This window comes from Sander vitreus, chromosome 7 (assembly GCF_031162955.1).
Source record: "Sander vitreus isolate 19-12246 chromosome 7, sanVit1, whole genome shotgun sequence".
Taxonomy (NCBI): Eukaryota; Metazoa; Chordata; class Actinopteri; order Perciformes; family Percidae; genus Sander; species Sander vitreus.
The window spans coordinates 27,515,642-27,534,165 of record NC_135861.1 but is presented as its reverse complement, the minus strand read 5'-3'; the positions used below and the strand labels follow the sequence as shown (position 1 = coordinate 27,534,165).

The 18,524-nt window shown below is 42.2% G+C and overlaps 2 protein-coding genes across 2 annotated transcripts; one reads left to right on the top strand and one right to left on the bottom strand.

Moving 5' to 3' along the window:
• Positions 1-1,295: 1,295 nt before the first annotated feature.
• On the top strand, positions 1,296-12,521 carry pink1 (PTEN induced kinase 1). Its single transcript, XM_078255761.1, has 8 exons — positions 1,296-1,754; positions 2,764-3,045; positions 3,160-3,263; positions 3,761-3,943; positions 7,305-7,468; positions 7,562-7,689; positions 8,772-9,002; positions 10,297-12,521. Exons 1-8 carry the CDS (start codon positions 1,398-1,400, stop codon positions 10,579-10,581), a joined length of 1,734 nt encoding a protein of 577 aa, XP_078111887.1. The 5' UTR covers positions 1,296-1,397; the 3' UTR covers positions 10,582-12,521.
• Positions 12,522-13,099: 578 nt separating this feature from the next.
• LOC144521271 (tubulin alpha chain) lies at positions 13,100-17,092 on the bottom strand. The gene is made up of 4 exons (XM_078255762.1): positions 17,001-17,092; positions 15,919-16,141; positions 14,722-14,870; positions 13,100-14,188 (listed from the first exon to the last, which is right to left on the bottom strand). Exons 1-4 carry the CDS (start codon positions 17,001-17,003, stop codon positions 13,208-13,210), a joined length of 1,356 nt encoding a protein of 451 aa, XP_078111888.1. The 5' UTR covers positions 17,004-17,092; the 3' UTR covers positions 13,100-13,207.
• Between the last annotated feature and the right edge of the window lie 1,432 nt (positions 17,093-18,524).

Below are 18,524 nucleotides of genomic sequence, written 5' to 3'. Positions count from 1 at the left end.
CACCACAATCCTTGATGAGCAGCCTGCAGAGACAGGCTTCAAGATTTATTCATTTTGAAAACAAATAGCAATGGCCTATTTCATTACTAATACCTTTCTTTGTGGGTTTTTTTTATAGCATTAACTATCACCTTCACAGACTTGGTTTAATTGCAATTCTAAATGTTGGGGTATGCTATATAGAGCCTGGGTTATCATCTCTAGATATAAGGTTTCCGGGAAATGTGTTAATATGCTTACAATGAATTGATTTCCATTCTTTTATTGTTCTGATAGAGAAATAAGTTACATAAATAAACCCATTATATTGTCATTTCATTATTATTTGTATTATTGTTATCATTATTTTTTATTAGTAGTAGTAGTAGCAAAGTTGTTAAAGGAACAATCAGTAGAGTTGGGCAATGTGGTTATAATCAATGATAATATTGAATTATCACCCAGCCCTATTCATTGATATTTCTTAAAGACATCATACCAAAGTACTGGGTGTATACACTGACTGGTGTGGACAGTTCTTTTATGCTAAGACCTGTATATGATTCTAGGAATCTCTTGCCTTGCCATCACAAGAATCATAAAGGCCAATTAATGACATTCTCATGAGTTAAATTAGCAACATCTGTCTAGAAAAGCCACAAAGAGGACAACTGGATCAAAAACCTTTTTCATGAGCCATTAAAAGCCAAAAGATGTTGCTTAGTGTTCTTAGAGCAGAGTTCACCTCATGGTTAGAAAGGAAAATCATTATTTCTGCTGATTGAATTTCATAAAGCTGTCCATAGCATAGTGTACATGTGTACCTGATTTTTTGGAACAAAGTAAAAGAAAAACTGGCATCTTGTTCAAAACAATGGCTCTGCTCTTTGTACTAAACCAAAATGCAGACTTGCATACTAGTGGCCTATTGGCCAGGAACCCTGATCACAACTACATTTAGCCTATATCAATAGCCTGTAGCATATGACCGTTTTTGAATGGATGCTGTATAGTAAACATAAGAGTATACAGAATATAGGCACTGCTCTACATTTGTGTCTGTATGGTACAAAAATCTATTAGCAGAAATAAATAAAAAACACTTCCTTTGAATCACATATCTTGTGACTTAATCTGTAACATGTTCAACCATCAAATATATGAGTTGAAAATGTAGTTGTCCACATACTTGACCTATGCAGTGTATGTTAAAAAACAAACATGGAATAAGTCTTTATATAAACAAGGCTTGCAAACAAATGGAATCAATCAGTTGTTATGACTATATTTAGGTCGCCTGTCATTATCGCGCATGCTCAGTTGTTTTGTTTACAACACTGGCCTTGCCTGAGATAGCAGAGGACTGCCTGACACAAGCGGACTCAATAAACAGTTTAAGTTACCTTTCAGGGTAAATTATGTCTGTGAAACACGCTATTAGCCGGGGGCTCGAGTTAGGCCGCTCGGTCTTTCAGCTGGGTCTCCTGAAATCGGGTGGCCGAGTCGCAGCAAAGCTCCGAGCTGACCGTTTCCGTGTAGGCCCGTCGGTCCGCACTGTTCAGCCTCAGGGTTTCCTGCCGTCTCGGTACCGCTATTACCGCACCTCTTTGAAGGGCCTGGCAGCCCAGCTTCAGTCCGCCGGCTTCAGGAGAGGGTTTAGCGGCGGGTCCCCGCGAAACAGGGCCGTGTTTTTGGCTTTTGGCCTCGGTGTGGGGCTTATCGAACAACAGCTTGAAGATGACAGAAATAGTGCGGCGACATGTGAGGAGATCCAGGTATGGCGTCCCCACATAACGTTGTTCTTAAGTACTGTATAAAATAGTTTTGGGGTGCTTGTACTTTACTTGGTTATTTACTTTTAATGCTACTTCTACTCCTACATTTAACTGACAACCTCGCTGATTGACATTTTGAATACAAAACATATGATCAACTTATAAAATAGTGTGCATTGTTGTTGTATATTAAACTACCCAACAAAGGAGATAAAATGAACTATTTTAGTGTTTAATTAAATGTACCAATTAAAATGCTGCTAACATATCAACACCACTAATAATGATCCAACATTATAATGCATACAAAAATATATAACAAAACATTCTGCATACTTAATATTTTGCTTGTAATACCTCTGTACTTTTACATAAATCCAAATTTTATTCCAAAACACTTTCTTGTAAACTAGTTTTAGTTTAGTAAAGGATTTGAGTACTGTTGTTATTGTGTGTAGTATCATGGATTTTATTGAGATCTAAAAATGGATAAAGGTTGTCCACCTGCTTTGCACTAATCCTGTCCATTTCCCTCTTAGTGCTACTGCTATTACTACTGCGTAGGATGTTTATATCTTAACCACTGTGACTGTTTCTAAGTTATCCTAACTCTTTTAAAGTGCAATAATGCTTATTAATAATTATTCTGGCAATAACTCTCTAATCATGCAGCACTACTGGCTTCACTTGCTTCCAGTATGGGTCACTTTTATTCTTTTATTCTGTGTATATATGGTATTCATTTTGTTACATTTATCTTATTTTATATGTTTCTATCTTATACTCCTTGTTATACTTAGTAATATTTTTTATCCTTAAATAGGCATCTTCAGGCTTGCTCCAAACGACATTTTATTGTACTAGAACAGTGACCATAAACGTATCTTGTATCTTGATGCTTTCATTCGTATTCGCTTTAATACATGCATATCCTTCAACTGGCCTTCAGATGGGGTGTGCACATAACTACCTTTCTGCATCTTAGAATATATTTTTTCCAAATTTACAGGCGGTGTTTAGGAAGAAAAGATTCCAGAGCCCACTCAAGCCATTCACCTCTGGATATAAACTGGAGGATTACATTATTGGGAATCAGATTGGTAAAGGCTCCAACGCTGCTGTGTACGAGGCTGCAGCTCGGTTTGCCCCTCCGAAGGAGAGTACCAGCAAGTGCTCCATGGTGCAGCTGAGAGAAGAGGAAGAGGAAGAGGAAGGGGAGACGGCTCGATCTCTGACATGCTGCTCACTAAGAAACTTCCCTATGGCTGTCAAGATGATGTGGAACTTTGGGGTTGGTATTCTACAATATTCCATATTTTTTGCTCACCATTGTAGGTACTGGTCCTAACAGATGACAGGCACAAATCAGTACTGACATGTATCTTTTAATGCCATTTGTTTGCAGGCCGGGTCGTCAAGTGAGGCTATATTAAAATCCATGTCACAGGAGCTGGTGCCTGCAGGCCCCCTGGCCTTAAAGCAGGATAAAGAAGAAATCGCTCTGGATGGGTATGTATGACTAGGGCTAGGTATCATTCAAACATTTTCCATACCGGTTCAGATACCAATACTTTGACTTTGATACCAGTTCCTAAAATATGCTTTTTTTTAATACCAATTTTATAAAACAAAGATAGCAACATTCCACATTTAGCCACAAATATTTTTATAAATGTTTCAGCTCCTACTACGTGAGCCCCGTCTCTGTGCGCAACGTAGAGTTTTTCCTGCGTGTCTCTACAACGTGTAGCGTTGGACAGCCAATCACCAACATAATTAGATCTTGGTAGAAGCATGTTGCATACTTATTGGCTCACTGATGCTGATGAGATTTATTCCTTAGGTATTGAAATTTGGCATTGAGTGACTAGGCATTTTCCAATTTGGTCGGTGCCTAACAAGTATTGAATTCGGTACCTAACCCTACTGTGTGACATCCTCATTGCTTGTCCTGAACAGGGTGTAGGAAAGATGCTTATGAACTGCTGTGATCTCTCTACATGCAGACAGTTTGGAGTCCTGCCCAAACGAGTATCAGCACACCCTAATGTGATCAGAGTGTACCGGGCTTTCACGGCAGATGTCCCATTGCTAGCAGGTGCCCAAGAAGAGTATCCAGATGTACTGCCAGCCAGGCTTAACCCTGCTGGTCTGGGCAACAATCGCACTCTTTTCCTCGTCATGAAGAAGTAAGACCTGCCATCTTTCACACTTTCACACTTTCATCCTCTCTGATCTAAAAAGAGTCATAATCCTTAAATCCCGGTTGATTTGGCAACAACCATGGTTAATGGTGGTAACAGCAAGTGCAGGGTTTTTCCCCACCATTATAGGGCTTAGGTGCAGCACCCAAGCCGTTTTGAGCACCACCTAGGTGAAAATAATGTAAAATCACTGAGCATCAAAACTAACTTAATTACTTTTCTCAGATCTAATGGTTGTAGTCGGTCCCCAGTGGCCTTCTTTAGCAAGTTTTGTTTTTAAGCTTTTTGAGTGTTATTTATCATCTGCTCTAGGTTTTTTCAACGTTTTAGACACAGATATGGTTACAATAGTCCAAAAGGATGTGCAATTGCATATTTTCTTTATTTAAAACGTAACATCTTCTTGAGGGAGGACCCCTAAACCCCCCCCCCCGCCAAATATATGCACCATATGGCGTTTTTCAATTACATGGTACCTGCTCTACTCGCCTCGACTCTACTCGCCTCGACTCGACTCACTGTGCGTCCGTTTTCCATTGCAGATTTTAGTACCACCTCTCCGTGGCTGGTCGTCATAGCGGCGCCGCAGTAAACTGCCGTGACCTAACGCGACACACACACAGAACGTCGAAGGTGTGTTGTTGTTGCCACAGCCAGAAGACACATTTTGTTTCAAATTAAGCTGGAGGCAGCAAAAAAAAACTATTTAAACTATTTAAAAATGGCGGGTTTGTTCAGGACACCCCCCGTCTGTCGCTTTCACGTCACCTTTTGGTATCGGCTCAGCTCGCTTGGAACCTCGGCTGAGGTGGTACTAAAAAAAAAGTACCTGTTAGCAGGTACCAGGTACTTTTTTTCGTAATGGAAAACCAAAAAAGGCGAGTAGGGTCAAGTCGAGCAGATACCATGTAGTGGAAAAGCGCCATTAGTCTTCCACAAACCTAGGGAAAACACTTCAAGTGCAGTTTGATACTGCTGGAAACTCTCGTTGAGCAGCTTGTGTATCTGTTTACAGCACAACCAAACTCCCGCTGATTTAATAAAGAAGTCAGTCAATCATGCCATGAGCAGTTGTGATCTAATTTCATGCTGCACATGGTGCAAGTAGTTTTCCACACAAAAGCAGGGCACACTACATTTTATTATCTAACAATTTGCTGTGGCTGCTCCTTTATGTTCCACTACTCCCTGCAATATTTAAACCGGGTCCACTGTAAAAAAAATACGGAACAATGACAGTTTGTCTTGCTTTGAAGATGCATTTTTGATGCACAATGGCTGTCAGCGCCAACCGTGGTGACAAATACATTGTGTTTTCATGTGACTGCTACACAGTAAGGCTGCCTTGTGTTTTGCCAGTTGAATGCTTTTAGTCTGAATTGGAGCAGAAGGAAAGGTTCGGTTAAAATTAGCAGGTCGAGCTCTGATACAGCGTTAGGAGAGAAGTGAGTGTAAAGTGAGTTATACATATCTGTGAGATAAAATTGCAAACAGTAACACATGCTGCATCGTTTCCTGTGACTCCCTCATGCCTGTGGATTGAATCCCATGCGGGAATGGCGGACCCCACCACTTAAAATGTAAACCACTTATAATGGCTAAGCCTAAAACTTAAAGCCACTGAGAGGCTGCTAGACTAACAACAAATAATCTACGGCTTATGACTTAGCTGACGCGCTCGCTGTACACCACTCCGTAGTGTTTAGAAATAACACAGTCCATTAGTCCTCATTGCATTTTATGGATATGTATTGCTCACTAAATGGTTTTCAAAATAAACGTGTAAGAATTAATCTGTGTCCATCAAGTTTCATAAACATTTCATACACCTTAAAGGAGAATTCCGGTTGATTTCAACACGTAGCTCTGTTGTTTGGAAATTTGGAGTGCTGTCGGTAGCGAGAAAAACTAAAACAATCGGTGCTGCCTACACCGTGTTATCCCCCTGCTAGCGTTAGCACCCAACAGGCTTAAACAGAGCAAGTTTTAAACGTGTTTTTAGCCTCTAAACATGCTTGAAATGTCATAAGTGCCTGCCCATGTGCAGCGATTCCTTCCGAGGGAACACAGCAAATTTGACTGGAATATTGGATTGTATGAGTTCGACAATCGACCAGTGTGGACTTGACCGGAAAACAGGAAATAAACAGAGGTATGTGCACTGGCTGGATTAACACAACTCTTATGCCTTTCTGTCACATCTACTGCAGTCAGATTCGCTGTGTTCCCTCGGAAGGAATCACTGCACATGGCTAGGCACTTGTAATACCATTTCAAGCATGTTTAGAGGCTTAAAACACATTTAAAACTTGCCCTGTTTAAGCCTGTTGGGTGCTAACACTAGCAGGGGGATAACACGGTGTAGGCAGCACTGATTGTTTTCGGGGTTTTTTTGCTACTGCCAGCACACCAAATTTCCAAACAACAGAGCTACGTGTTGAAATTGACCGGAATTCTCCTTTAACATGAGCTACTGTAGCATTGCGGTGCGGTCAAAAACTATTTGTGCTCCTCCATCTAACAACACACCTGTTACCTGACAAAAGGTTCCTACCTAAACATATGACCCAAAGCACAATAGTGACACCTAGTGGACAATTTGTGTCCTTCACACACACACACACACACACACACACACGCCAGTTTATTCTTCTTCTTGCATTAAATCGACGCCGTGGGTACGTATGTAGGTACACGGAGATATGGAGCCTACGCCGTAGCCTGACGTGCACCTTCAAAAAAATCTTATTACACGTCGTGGCGACGCACATCGCTTGGCTGTGGTAGGGTTGCATTTCCCCTTACTCATTTCCTGGTTCTCCTTCTCCATAAACAACAGGAAATCAAGGAACTGGGTTAACTTTTCCTGCTACAGATTTCCCACCGTGGTCAGAAAGCACAGGGGAGACACTTTGTTTCTCCCACTATGACTCTAGAGTCGCTACCCGCTCCAAAAGGGACTCTCCATCACTCTCTCACTCGCTCTCTCGCTCACTCCCCACGCACACCTCCAAATGCCATCCCTAGTATTCTCTTAAAGAGGTCGACACACACTCTCCAACGCACAAGTATAAACTTCAGGCCACTTACGTAGACTATGGCGAAAGCTCTGCGTGGAGCCTCCGCAGAAGCATAAATCCCGCTTTCCACCACTATATAGAGAGCTAATGAGAGAATGTAAATACATTAGATGACTATTGCTGAAAAAAACTCAGACCATACATAGTATCACAAAGTGGCTTTGATTTCATGAAAAACTTAAGGATTGCAACTTTTAAAGAGGTGTATACGAGAAAACTTATGGTGTCGAGTGGAGATTAACATGGTGTCTTCTTCTGTGCTACAGCTACCCCGGCACGCTGCGACAGTACTTGGAAATGTCCACACCAGGCCGCAGGCAGGGCTCTCTGATGGTGCTGCAGCTCCTGGAGGGGGTTGACCACCTGTGCAGACAGGGTGTTGCTCACAGGGATCTCAAATCGGACAACGTGCTGTTGGAGTTTGACTCAGGTCAGAGAGATATATAGTCAGCAAGAGAACAATTCAGACATTTGATTACATCAGTTCACTATTAACATTACAATTGATTTTGCTTTCATGCAGATGGTTGTCCTCGTTTAGTGATTACTGACTTTGGCTGCTGCTTGGCTCAGAGTGACTCTAAGCTACAGCTGCCCTTCAACAGCATGTGGGTCAACAGAGGAGGGAATGCCTCCCTAATGGCACCTGAGGTAGGCTTAAGCAGCTCTTTATTGTTATTAAGTAAAAGAAGAATGGCCAACCGTTATTGATCCCCGTACAACAAAATGGTAATGGTTATAAAGAAGCACAGCACTATCAGACATACAAAAGGCTGTGTTTTTTTAAAGGGATGTGTGCAAGAATCATTGTGTGTGTGTGTGTGTGTGTGTGTGTGTGTGTGTGTGTGTGTGTGTGTGTGTGTGTGTGTGTGTGTGTGTGTATATATACAATGCAGTACATTACAGATTTACACAAACAGGAGTTTGACACACCAAGACAAAACATTTAGTTTAAAGCAAACACTTGTACAATTAGGCCTGTAGCAATTATTACATAGTTGCCTATTCGCAATATTTTTACGTGATTGCGATTTCTTTGTTTAACCGCAATTAATTGCTAACGTTAGCTGGTCCTAAGGCGTATGGCTGTTGATGCTAATTGTTGATTTTGTTTGGATATGCCAAATTGTAAGTGATTATTGTTCGGACTGTTGAGCTAAAGCTATGCTTTTTGTTAGTTGTTGGCACTTGGTCCCTATACACTTGTATACAAAATGACAAGCAGGGGATACAGTTATTAATTAAAACGTAAGTACAGAAGCAGTGATGACTATTTTGCCACATAGTTTGCCAATAGTGATGACTATTTTTTGTACTCTTAATTTAATTGAATGTTGTTGTTTTTTATAATGATCAATACTTTGTTTTTTTAATTGATGAGCATACATGTTTTATGATAATAGAGGCGTGGTTTACTTCCTAGCCTGTGTACCTGTGTTACTACATTACCTGGGTCACATAACCGTGATATAACCAAAAGATGTATCCTGGTATTCATTCAAAACTTTAATTTGTTTGAAAAAGTAATGAATGAATATTTTTAAATTTGACTGAAATAGACAATTATGTTGTTAATCAAAATTATTTGTGAGACAATTAATTGTACAGCAAAATCTGGAATTGTTACAGCTCTATGTACAATAATACAAGTCACCACAGTAAACCATAATATTACTTTTCTTAAATAACCCCACGTTTAATCACTCTTATTCCCATGATGTGTCTGCCTAAAGGTGGCCACTGCAGTTCCGGGGTGGGGTGTGGTGATTGACTACAGCAAGGCAGATGCCTGGGCAGTGGGTGCCATCTCCTATGAGATATTTGGCCAGCCTAACCCATTCTATCGAGCAGTGGGACTGGAAAGCAGGAGTTACCAGGAGAAGCAGCTTCCTCCTCTGCCCTCCGGCGTTCCAGCTGATGTGCAGTTAGTGATCCAGTTACTCCTCAGGAGGAACCCAAGCAAGGTATAGCGGGGGCTGTGCACATTTGATGATTGCTCACTTGTTCTGTCTTGTGGAAGTCTACCAGCAGTCTGGTAATATTAACCAGGGGTTGATGGATAGACTGTATGGGCCCTATTTTAACGATCTAAGCGCACGGTGTGAAGCACATGGCGTAGGTGCGTTTAGGGCGTGTCCAGATCCACTTTTGCTATTTTGACGGCAAAAAAAAGGGTTGTACTTAGTGTCTTATTAATTAATTAATGAAGACACTAAGTACATTAATCAGAGTGTCATCTCCCATTCCCTTTAAAAGCCAGGCGCGTTTGTACCTTGGCATATTGCTATTATGATGGATTTCCACCGTATTATTTTTATTTGGAATCTTTTGCATGTTTGTGTGCTACTGCGCTTCCCTGTGTGTGTGTGTGTGTGTGTGTGTAACAAGCATAGTGTGAACGCGCTGTGCACGAGCCTAGGCGCATTTTACTAATGCGCTGTTAAAATAACAATGAAATGCTGCGTTACTGACTTCACACCAGGTTTTTGTTGGTCAATGGCATGATCACTTCCCGCTGCCTCAAGATAGCAATACGCCAAAAATTCACCTGAACACACCTCCCTGTAAGACCAGCACACCTATGGGTGCAAAGATGGGCGCAGGTGCATTTGCTATTAAAACGATGTGGGCGTTGGACGGGAAATTGACAACTGTGTCGGTCTTAAACTAGCAAAGACACTTGCGTCGGGCTTTGTGCTGCGCCGGGTGGAAGATAGGGCCCTATAAGTGAAGCCAAAACATCTGGTTCGCCCCCTGGTGGCTGGCTGCTGTATAGGTCATAAACCCCGCCCCCTCCATGTAAGCGGATGGGACTCTGACCAAAACAAAAAATCCTGTCAAGTACGCGTCAAATAAATTTTTCCTGAACATGGTTTCTGTCATTTTAAGGTAGTTGTTATCAAGCTGATGTTTGTTCAAGTGTTAATTTTTCAGATGAGTTTGGTTTGAATGAGTTATATGATTCTATAAAACGGGGTGAAAGTTCTTGATTGACAGCTGTGATTGACTCGCAATTGGTCAGGCGGGTGTATAGGCGGGACTTTGATACCGCGGCTCCATCGACACATCACTACTGCACAGACTCTTCCTCCAAAATTACAAGATGGCGGTGCGCGTATCCAGGATATTTTGGCTTCACTTTTGTACAGTGGGAGGAAGTTCGTCCATCTTTTTTTTTTTACAGTCTATGATATTAACACTAAACCAACTCTTTGATACTACTCTTTAATAAGCTTATATGTTGTTATTACTCTGCAGCGCCCCAGTGCCCGTGTGGCAGCTAACATGCTACATCTTAGCCTCTGGGGACGGAAGGCCCTGGCCAACCAGGACAGCGTTGGCTTGAGGAAGCTGTCTGATTGGCTGCTGTGCCAGTCTGCTGTGGTTCTCCTGAAGGGCTGTAGTGGACTCAGGGGGAACATGGTGGAGGCGGAGCTTCAGAGGAGCTTCCTGTCTAACCTGGACCTGGAGGACCTGCGCACCGCTGTGGGCTTCCTACTGTACGGGCGAGAGCAGCGTCAGGCCTGCGTTCTGTCTGCATAGATCCGCTCTCACTTATTCAGACAGATAGCTTAAGTTTGATATGGATAGACTGGGAGCCTTGCGTGGATTTTCAGTTAGACATTTTTTGTTGTAATCTTTATAGTCTTGGCCTTTTTAAATCCAATGGCTATTAAGGCAAACTCCACTGACACTGTACTCTTACACTGTTGTACGTCATCTGTGACTGGCAGTGTATTCCAGCAGTTATTGTGAATTATCAAATGGTGTAATTCACCCCTAAAATAGTGCTGTCTATTGCTGCTAAAATTCCTGATCTGCATTTCGCAGCATGTGTTGTCACAAACTCAGCGTCACCACAGCATCAGCAGGAGTTAAATCAAAGTGCTACTAGTGCCCCTTTATGCAAAATGCAGCAGGTCTTGTGGGTGCATGGCATCACAGACTATACACTCCACTGTTGGTGGAGAAAAGACCTTGGTATCTCAGTGTTTTCTAGGATTAAGTTCTCCCTAAATGAGTGTTATTTGTCAGCAACAAACTACTAAATTGCCCCAGAAATGCAAGGTACCAATGGCTGCTGGTATTTGTTTATAAGAGTGGATATTTACTTTTACAAGTTCTGATGCACTTTAGATATTTGCTAAGAAAGACCCCAGAAAGACCTGTGTGTTTGATAAAAGTTGGTCTGTGTAGACGTTTTGGACTGATAAAGATGAAGACCAATGCAGGTAATTTTGCCTTATGGCCCTGACACACTAACCCTATTTTCGGCCATCGGACAGTCTGGCGAGGTCAGTGACTCGAGTCTGTTCGGTGTGCCCGCCTTGGGTCGCAAGGCGGGCATTTGGACTCAATGACCAATCTGATTGATGGAGTGCTAACCCGGAAATGACGAGCCTGGCGAACGCCTCTCAAAATCTGACGAAAACCTTTTAAACTGACCTTTGTCAATCTGAAATGAAGACAGACTCAACAACTGCATGGCTCATTTCTCGCTTAAAATGTTTCAGAAACACGTTTTGGTGAACTATCTTCGTAAAATATGAGATCGTATTCGGAACGAAGTCGCCATTATGCCCGGTTGTAAAATCTGGGAGCAGCCAGACCCACATGATCCAATCAGCTGCCGGTTTTCATTTTTTGGCCGACAATACAGATTAGCTCCGCCTGCTGTTATGGAGATGTATTACGTCTCACGCACGCGCATAACGTACGCTCAAGTTGGTGTCGCTTCGGTGTGTTCTGAGGCATTTTTTTGACCAACTCGAGGAGGCAGTCAGTCCTTTTCTGCTGACGGTCGGCCCTCGGGTTGGTGTGTCAGAGCCTTTAGAGTGAAAAGTGCACAATGCACTTGTCAGACCCTACTGTATAGGGTGACATTATGTTTTACATGTTCACAGGTAACATGCACCCTTAGTTCGACCATCAAACTGTCAGCTAAAATCGGGTTGGGTGTCTGTGTAAGGGTGTGAACCAAACAATCACTTATTCCCCCATTCTGCACATCGTAGGCATGAAAAATCCTCCCCAACATGTTACTACAGAGTTATCACAATGGTGATGGTAGATGGCATGGATCATGCCGTTCATTGACCGACCTTAATGATGTGAGCGTGTTTTGTTTTTGTTCCTGTGGTTTGCACTTTAAGTCCATGTTTGCACTTGCTCAGACCCATTGTTATGGCTTGTGGCCAGCTTATCTATAATATCTATTATATTCTGGTAAATTATTTGAAAAAAAAAAAAAAAAAAAAAAAAAAAAAAGATGATTTGAATAGTGATTTCACACTTCACTATGATCTGTTCTCAAAACTAGTCACAGTAAGCCTACAATTTTGGCTTCATAACATTATTAAATAAGCATGTGGATAGTAGGGGATGCAAGATATAGAGTGTACATTTTAATACTAAAGATGGTGAGAAATATTTTGGATATATGTAGATTTTTCTGCTGTTTCAGAATAAAAGTCTGAAAAGAAGTACGAATGCATTGTGTCAATCATTCCTCTTGTTTATTTAAACACCTATTGTTTCTAAGTTTACATCTCTGCAAGTTAAGTGAATTTAGATTAATTTGTTAAGTTAGTAAAGATAGTGGCATACGCATTGAGATGATTTGGTAAGGGGGGGGAGCACTGGTAATCAGTGTTAGGTTTCCCTTCTGACAGAGAAGTTACTCTCTTGTTTCCAGTACCAGAGTTAGTACTGTTAATGTTAGTACTGGTACTGCTAAGGAGCTGTGCATTGTTGCTGTCAAATAAAAAAAAAATAAAAAAATTGGGAAGCCATAGCTCAAATATGCTGACCAGTTTAAAAATATAGCACAATGTGTATATTCTGCAAAACCTGACATGTAATGTACAGTGTTTTTTCTGCTTATCTATTTCTCAAACATATCTACAATTTCATCTGATGACATCCGAAGGTATAGGATTTAGTATTTAAAGATTATAAAATGACAAATCACCTGCAACTTATAGTTGTTATAGTCGTCAGTATTCACAAAAAAAGAAATTTCAATAAATAACACAAACAACTTCACATTACAGGAATTTTATTTAGGACAGAGCCAGACTTAATGACTTTAACTCTGAACATAACAAAGCTGGTAATGAATAGACAAACTGTTCTGTGCTTATGTTTAACTGGTGATTTTATGTTCCTTTTAATATTCCTCTCCTTCCTCCTCGCCCTCACCCTCAATAGAGTCGACTCCAACCTCCTCGTAATCCTTCTCCAGAGCTGCCATGTCCTCTCTGGCCTCAGAGAACTCTCCCTCCTCCATCCCCTCGCCCACATACCAGTGGACAAAGGCACGCTTCGCATACATCAGATCAAACTTGTGGTCAAGCCGAGCCCAGGCCTCTGCAATAGCAGTGGTGTTGCTCAGCATGCACACAGCCCTCTGAACCTTGGCCAGGTCTCCACCAGGAACTACAGTGGGCGGCTGGTAGTTGATGCCCACCTTGAAACCAGTGGGGCACCAGTCCACAAACTGGATGGAGCGCTTGGTTTTAATGGTGGCAATGGCCGCATTCACATCTTTGGGCACCACATCGCCACGGAACAGCAGGCAGCAAGCCATGTATTTGCCGTGGCGAGGGTCACATTTCACCATCTGATTGGCTGGCTCGAAGCAGGCGTTGGTGATTTCTGACACCGAGAGCTGCTCATGGTAAGCTTTCTCAGCAGAGATGACAGGGGCATAGGTGGCCAGAGGGAAGTGGATACGGGGATACGGCACCAGGTTGGTCTGGAACTCTGTCAGATCGACATTGAGGGCACCGTCGAAACGGAGGGAGGCAGTGATGGAGGACACTATCTGACTGATCAACCTGTTCAGGTTGGTGTAAGTGGGACGCTCAATATCGAGGTTCCTGCGGCAGATATCGTAGATGGCCTCGTTGTCCACCATGAAGGCACAGTCAGAGTGCTCCAGGGTGGTGTGGGTGGTCAGGATGGCGTTGTAGGGCTCCACCACAGCCGTGGACACCTGGGGAGCTGGGTAGATAGAGAACTCCAGCTTGGACTTCTTGCCGTAGTCGACAGACAGGCGCTCCATCAGCAGGGAGGTGAAACCAGACCCGGTGCCACCTCCGAAGCTGTGGAAAACCAGGAAGCCCTGAAGGCCCGTGCACTGGTCAGCCTGGGGAGAGAGAGAGAGAGGGAGAGGCAGTGGTCACATGATACAGTGTTCTCCCTGTTTGTGGAAGTCTTAGATGCACGTATTTTGCGGTGGGTTTAAGGGTCCTCCCTCAAGAAAGTTTTTAAATAAAAATAAAAATGCAATTTCACATCATTTTGGACCATTATTATTACCATATCTGCATCTAAAACATTGGAAAAGCTAGAGCAGATAATAATTGTAATAATAATAATTGCTCTGAAGTGGAATTCAAAAAGGAAACAGGAAAAGTATTAAGGGAAATTTCAAAGTTCAAGGTGTTCGTTTAAATGTTTCACAAATAATTGTGATTTTTTTGACCAACTACAATCATTAGATCTAAGAAAAGTTGCTTAGTTAGTTTTGATGATTACTTAGGTGGTCCCCAAAACGGCTTGGGGTGCTGCACCTTAACCTTATAATGGCAGGGGAAACCCCTGTGATATATTTGTCATTTAATTTAAATATTTGAAATCAAAATCAGGAATAAATCCCTCCTGATATTAGTTACCCACCAGTTTGCGGATCCGGTCCAGCACCAGGTCGATGATCTCTTTGCCGATGGTGTAGTGTCCGCGGGCGTAGTTGTTGGCGGCATCCTCCTTGCCGGTGATCAGCTGCTCAGGGTGGAACAGCTGGCGGTAGGTCCCAGTGCGCACCTCATCTAAAGACACACATCCAATCACAAATGAATTGAGGGTTTGACTCAATTAAATAAAGACCCCAACTATGATATCTATTAGGGCTGTACGATATGAGGAAAATATGCGATATGCGATCATTTGATGAATATTGCAATGAAGACTTTTTGAATTACTTGCGGTAAATAAACAGATACTAAAGTGTACTCAGTTCTGCATCCTGCTGCTTTCAGTATTCGGCTAAAATACAACAAATTGCTTGTTAAATTTAAAACAAATGAAAGGAAATCATTTCCAACATTCTTTTATTGAACAAATTGCATTGAATTGAACATAAAAGGCAGCACTAAAAAACAAATGACATTTTAAACTGTAGTTTTCTGCTGATATTTTCTTTCAACTAACACAATAAATGTGTAAGTGTCTTTTGCGATATGTCGCAGCCTTTCGCGATGTGTTTATTGCGATAGTTGATATCGCCGTGACGATTAAAAAAACAACAATATATTGTGCACTGGGGCGGGGCTAGAAGAGGGACATGGGGCGGGGCTAGAAGAGGGACATGGGGTGGCGCTGGCGCCCCCTGAAATACAATTGTCCCTCCCTGGCGCGCCCTCTCCCCCAATCCATTGGGCTAGAGTGATGTCAATCGGACAATTATGATTTCCATTGGATCAGAGTACTGTCACTTGGCTGCCTGTTCTGCCAATTTTCCCAACTCTTGTCACATGACCAATTAATGTTTCCATGACGACTATCCAAATTTTGATACCATGGAACCAGCACTGGAATTGTATTTTTTTTAAGTGGCAGACTGAGCCTATAGAAAATGTGTATTGTATTCGGATATACAATTGTTTAAAATGAAAACAACTGAAACTAATAATGAATGTGTTGTTTTATTTAGCAGAAACGGTACATAATATTTTATCCCATCCAATATTTCTAAATTTCTAGGCAGATTTTCTATGCTGTATTCTGATAAAATGCCCCCCAGGACCCCCCAATTAATAAATCCTGCAATCGCCCCTGATTGTGCATACCTAATATCTATATGTAATGAGAGTTTACCGATGACAGTGGGCTCCAGATCCACAAAAACAGCCCTGGGGACGTGCTTTCCAGCTCCGGTCTCACTGAAGAAGGTGTTGAAGGAATCGTCTCCTCCTCCGATGGCTTTGTCACTGGGCATCTGCCCGTCCGGCTGGATCCCATGTTCCAGGCAGTAAAGCTCCCAGCAGGCGTTGCCAATCTGGACTCCGGCCTGACCGACATGGATGGAGATACACTCACGCTGGGGTGGGGGGGGGGAGAAGATTTGGATTAAATAATGTTAAATCATTGCAGTGTTGACAAAGGAAACCACAACCACTGCTGATAATTAAAATGGAGGATTTCTGAGAGAGCACCTTTAAATGGATGCTACAGATCAGCACAAAATATGCCTACTTTGAATAATTCTTCTCTCCTCGCATGAAAACCTTTTTTATTGTTACACCAGTCTCTTATCAATGATATCATGTCTGACTGAGGTTCAGTCTATCATTCATTTTACACGAATTCATCCATTTTCTGCTGCGACAAAAGACTGTCTACTGCGCATAGGATTAGCTACTGTAGGGAGAGGATTATCTAGGTCAGACACGATGCAGAGCTGTCTCTTTAAAAAGCCACATTCTCACTGACATCATGTGCCATTCTTCATTTCTATTTCATTTTATTTCATTCTAGTATATATCAAATAGAGATAGGCTACACACAAAGACATGAAAGAGATGTATCATTTCACATAAAATTATCTTTAGAACAAAGAGCACTGAATGGATGTAACATAAATATAGGCCTAGCCTATATAAAAGCTGTTATACATACAAGCGTTGATGTGCAACCAAGTGGTCAAGCAGATCTAAGATGATTTAGAATGTTAGAAAAGGATTAAGGCGTGTGTCGTGAATATTGCCAATGAAACGATTTCTATGGGCTGCAGAATATGGCGAGACAACAAAGGGCAAAATCGGAAAAATCTCACAGACGACCTATTTTCCTCCCCATCCCTTTCAATAGGTTATAGGGTAGGCTTATAGCCTACTGCCATCGATCAACAATAAATATGGGAATAACATGTTAGAAATGGCATTCAAAACCGCACTTACCATGATGGCTTGTCGCTATTATGCAATGTAATGAGACAAGTCTGAAGAGTGTTTGCGTCTGAGGTGTGCGGGGGTCTGCAGCGGATCTGCTGATGCTGATGTACCGCACTAGCTCTGCCTCTTGAGGAGGACAGGTGAAGTGCGCACATTAAACCCTCCTCCGTTTGCCGCAACTTTCGCAAATGTGCGTTTCTTAGGATGGCGAAGGTTGACCCGCCCTACTCTGTCTCTGATTGGCTAGTATTCGTTGTCTAGGTTTAGGCATGCGGAGAAGGATTGGTTAGGGTTGGGTGAGAATACAAGGGTAGGCCAATCAGAGGCACAGTAGGGCGGGACATGCCTTCGCCATCCGAAAGAAATGATAATTCGCGAACAAAAGCGGCAAATGTCTACATCAGAGACGGTTTAGAATTTAGACAAAGAGGTTAGATTGAGAGAATATTCGCGTATATCTATGTTTGTAACCATAGACTGTAAAAAATAAACCGTAGCGTAGCTTGTAACTTCAGGGTCGGACACAGATAGGAAATGTTTGTCCGTCGCTCAGACTTTGTGAAACCTTGCTGTTGAAAATATTCCTCCACAAATTTGTATTATAGGCTACATGCACAAAATAATACTACAGCTACACAACACGTTTTACACATGTGCAAATTATGTGCACAACACTTTTAAACATGCACAACATTGTACAGCTGTAAAACAATTTTACACAAGTGTAAATGATATCTGTGTGCACAAAACGTTTCACACAATTTTACAGCGGAACATCGTTTGACAAGCTTAAAAATATGGGGTTCCGTTTGTGCCAAAATTAAGTTGACATGCTAACTGCCTGTCTGTGTCGTCGTCCATGTCTATATGTGTCTGCTTACTGTCTATGTCGATTGCTTATGTATTTTGTGTTGTGGCTTTTGTATTTGTGTTGTAGCTTTTGCATTTGTGTTGTAGCTTTTGTATTTGTGTTGTAGGCCTAGCTTTTGTATTTGTGTTTAAGCTTTTGTGTTTGTGTTATGGCTTTTGTATTTGTGTTGAACCGTGGCAACTGTGCATGGTCAGTTAGTGTCCACTAAAAGTTCTGTTTTTGCTGCTGACAGGCTCAGATTATTATTCTAACTCCTAATTTCCACCGGTTGCGGAACGGCTCCGCTGCGCAAAGGCTCCGCTGCGGAACGGCTCCGCTGCGGAACGGCTCCGTGCTCCGCCGTCCGGATTTGTTGCAGAGCGGCTGCAGCCATGACTGACAGCTGAAGTCACGAGGACCCACGAGATCTCGTGAATTCTCGTAGAATAGAACCACAAAACCAACAACAGTTTGTTTCCATCCAGAGGAGTAGAGGGGAAACAACTCTGTGCTGTGTTTTCAAGGTGTAGTGCAGGGAAATATGATCCGCCGTGAGCACGGTGTGTTTTATTTTGAAAATTAACCGGATGTTTTATTTTGAAAATTAACCGGATGTTTTATTTTGTTTCTGTGCTCGACTTCCTGTCCCGCACAATCTGAATTGTGCTGAATTGCTGCGG

Excerpts from the sequence above, each read along its gene's own strand:
- pink1 (XM_078255761.1), top strand. The coding sequence starts at position 1,398 with ATGTCTGTGAAACACGCTATTAGCCGGGGGCTCGAGTTAGGCCGCTCG. Across the intron at positions 1,755-2,763 it reads CGACATGTGAGGAGATCCAG|GCGGTGTTTAGGAAGAAAAG; the intron begins GTATGGCGTCCC and ends CCAAATTTACAG. Across the intron at positions 7,469-7,561 it reads GCTGTTGGAGTTTGACTCAG|ATGGTTGTCCTCGTTTAGTG; the intron begins GTCAGAGAGATA and ends GCTTTCATGCAG.
- LOC144521271 (XM_078255762.1), bottom strand. Across the intron at positions 14,871-15,918 it reads TCTGGAGCCCACTGTCATCG|ATGAGGTGCGCACTGGGACC; the intron begins GTAAACTCTCAT and ends GTGTGTCTTTAG. Across the intron at positions 14,189-14,721 it reads TGGACCGGATCCGCAAACTG|GCTGACCAGTGCACGGGCCT; the intron begins GTGGGTAACTAA and ends CTCTCTCCCCAG.